Genomic DNA, 2921 nt, shown 5'->3' with positions numbered 1-2921 from the left:
TGTTTTGTCCAGGACCTGCGGAGTTCGTTGAACTTAGCAAAGGCGAGAAAAGATGTTCGTGTGGGCGTGTCTGTGTGGAGTCTTATTGCAGCCTCTTCGTTGTCTAGAGCCACTATAATGTGCCGTGCGAACATAGAGAAGGGGTTCCGTAGCGCTGCCTCGAGACCGGCAACTGCTGCAAGCACTTCGGCATCAAAGACCTCAGCGGTATGTTAACTATTAGTTAACTAACAGGTCCCTAACTAACTACCCAATCACGTGACTCATCGTAGTGCCTCTAAGCTCACATTTCATCTCAATCTCTCAGAAATTGAGTCTATAACCTGATTAAATGATCTTCCAAGCTCAAGGATTTGATCAGATTATCACGGCCTGTGAATATGAAATAGTCAATACTGCTATTATGAAGAAGCAATATCAGGATATATTTGCCGTGAAATGAGAGAGAGAGAGAGAAGCAAAAAAGTGTACAAGGTTCTAGCGGTAGAGTTCAACGCAAAGGGAAGAAGCTCAGGATGAGCCCGTTGAACCAACCAGCCAGTCAAAGCACCTGAGCCTCAACCTTCTACACTCACACCATGCTGACGGGCTCCACAAAATGCTTTGCATCAATTGCAATAGTTGCTCTTGAGCATACAAGATTAAGATGTTCTCAACCACGTGTAAGTTACTTTAATTTAATTGAGCGTTGTTGTGTAGGGATAATTCGAATTCAACTCTAGTTAGTTAGTTGCGCTTTGGTGGTCTTGGTGATTCACTCGGTGGAAGGCGGCAATAGCATTCCTGAAGATCAAGTTCTCGGGTAACCAACTATGGCGGGTCAGGGTTGGTAGCGGGACAGCCGTGAAATTCCACTAGGAAGCCTGCTGTTTTTAACTGAGTGGCCTCCCCCTGAGGGATCAAACCCGGTGATGGACACCACCATTTTCCGGTATTATGGCCTCTATGGCTTCCCCCGGGCGGATCAATACCCGGGGGAAGACCACTATTCTTGGGCGATGGGGCCTCCCTTATGAACTCTAAACACTGACTTCGTATGATTGTCGTTTTTGCTAGTAACACATGCAGTATAACTGTGGTCATTTTTGTGCCTCAGCAGCCGTTCTATAGCTGTGGCTGTTTTTATGTGTGGTCGTTTTATGCCTGTGGTTTTCTTATTTAATTGTCAGTCGTTTCAGCAGTCTTCTGTCAGGATATATAGATGTGTTACTAGTAGATATCTTCTTTTTCTTTTAGAAGCAATACAGCATCCTCTGAGCATTAGTTACATTTATGTGCTTCTTGTTTGACATCACTTTGGTATTATCTTGTTCTTCACGTAGCGTCAAGAATCATTGCTCTTAAATTTGCTATCTCTGGCTTGGAATTCAAGTTTAGAGACCAAGAGCAAGGTTACAAGCAAGTCATTAGTGTCATCTAGCCCCAGCATGACCACCTCTCATCCCACTATTTCCGATCGCCCTTTTGCCATACCAACATGACCTCAATCCCACGAGACTACACAGTGAGTGTAGCCAATTCCAACAATTCAATTGGCCTCCTATCTGACCACCTCGCAGGCCGTCTTTTCAGCATCATTGGCTCTAGCCAACATCTTCTCCGTGACGCATTTACCCATGTTGTTGCTCTTCATACTGCTTACAAGCATGCTGTGGGCCATATCCGCTTCTTGAAGGCAAGTTCCCGGGCCTACATTGCTGGATGAGTCTGCTGAATTTGTAGGCCTTCTGCGAACTCTTTCAACTGTGGTCATTCCTTATGAACTTCCATACCAACATATTCATGGTGAGATTGATGACGATTAGATAGCCCCAGAAGTATTCCCAGGCATGCAGCGAGACTACCGCTTGATAGATACGAACAAAACGTCAAGAATCTGTCTGATTTTGCTGCGAAAATGTCAATTCATTATAGCTCAAGTTCCCGGTAGGGACTGACATCAAAAATACGTTGGTTCTATCCAGGAATAATCCCCTAGGGGAGACACATGCCTTCCATGGTTCATCTCCTTGAAGACACGGTATTAAAATTGTGGTCCCACCAATGGAATAATCCCCAGGGGAGACAAGTATCAAAATTATGCGGTTTGAATATGAAGAGCCGACCCGATTCCCCGGAATACTGTGCAAACATCTTAAGGTTTTCTTCTGTTGGTGTATATAGAAGCCATTGATTGAAGCTGCCAGCAGAGATCTGTTGCTGCGTTCAGTTGCAGGTCACGCCTTTCCCAGCCGCTGATTACTGGGGTAAAATATACCAACATCACCTTGAAATGGCGGCCAGGATCCGGTTTGCTCACAGTGTTCACCAACGCCCGCGGATTCAGACAGCGCTGGAATCATGAACCTACTGCATTGACATTGCGTCAACACAAACAGCAGAACAGAGACTACTGTGAAACTAGACAGGTTTTTTGAGGGATGATACTAACCTAAGGGAGACGCAAGTAACAGACAGAACTGATAAGAGGATGGTAGAACAAGCAACTATCAGATGGCTTCTGATAGCTCTCTTTTACGAAAATCTAGTGAAATAAGGCTCATATGCAATGCTGGACGGAAACGATGATGAGTATACTCTAACCAAAACTGGCTGCATGGTCAGAGCCCCCCTTCTCTGTCCGCCGACCGGAGTCATCCATTTTCTGCCATTTAAGAATAAAATTAATAGATATTAAATTTAAGTATTATTTTTATTCTTTATATTTTTTTTGGATTTATTATTATCATCTTTAAATCATTTATATATTTTAATTTTCTGTTTTCTTCTATTTGATTTTATAAGTTTTATTATTTTAAGTATTTTTATTAATTTTTATAAAATTAAAACTATATAAACTTGTTTTTTATTATATATTTATTTAAATATTATTTTATTTTGAGATAATATATTATAATTATATATTATATCTAAAAAATAAT

General features: G+C 41.8%; 1 protein-coding gene across 1 annotated transcript; it reads right to left on the bottom strand.

Moving 5' to 3' along the window:
- Positions 1–1446: 1446 nt before the first annotated feature.
- PADG_05963 (uncharacterized protein) lies at positions 1447–1753 on the bottom strand (the record flags this gene model as incomplete). The annotated part of the gene is made up of 2 exons (XM_010762978.1): positions 1447–1497; positions 1550–1753. 2 exons carry the CDS (start codon positions 1751–1753, stop codon positions 1447–1449), a joined length of 255 nt encoding a protein of 84 aa, XP_010761280.1.
- Between the last annotated feature and the right edge of the window lie 1168 nt (positions 1754–2921).

Source organism: Paracoccidioides brasiliensis (assembly GCF_000150735.1).
Source record: "Paracoccidioides brasiliensis Pb18 unplaced genomic scaffold supercont2.7, whole genome shotgun sequence".
NCBI lineage: Eukaryota > Fungi > Ascomycota > Eurotiomycetes > Onygenales > Ajellomycetaceae > Paracoccidioides > Paracoccidioides brasiliensis.
This window is presented reverse-complemented; position numbering and strand designations above follow the sequence as displayed.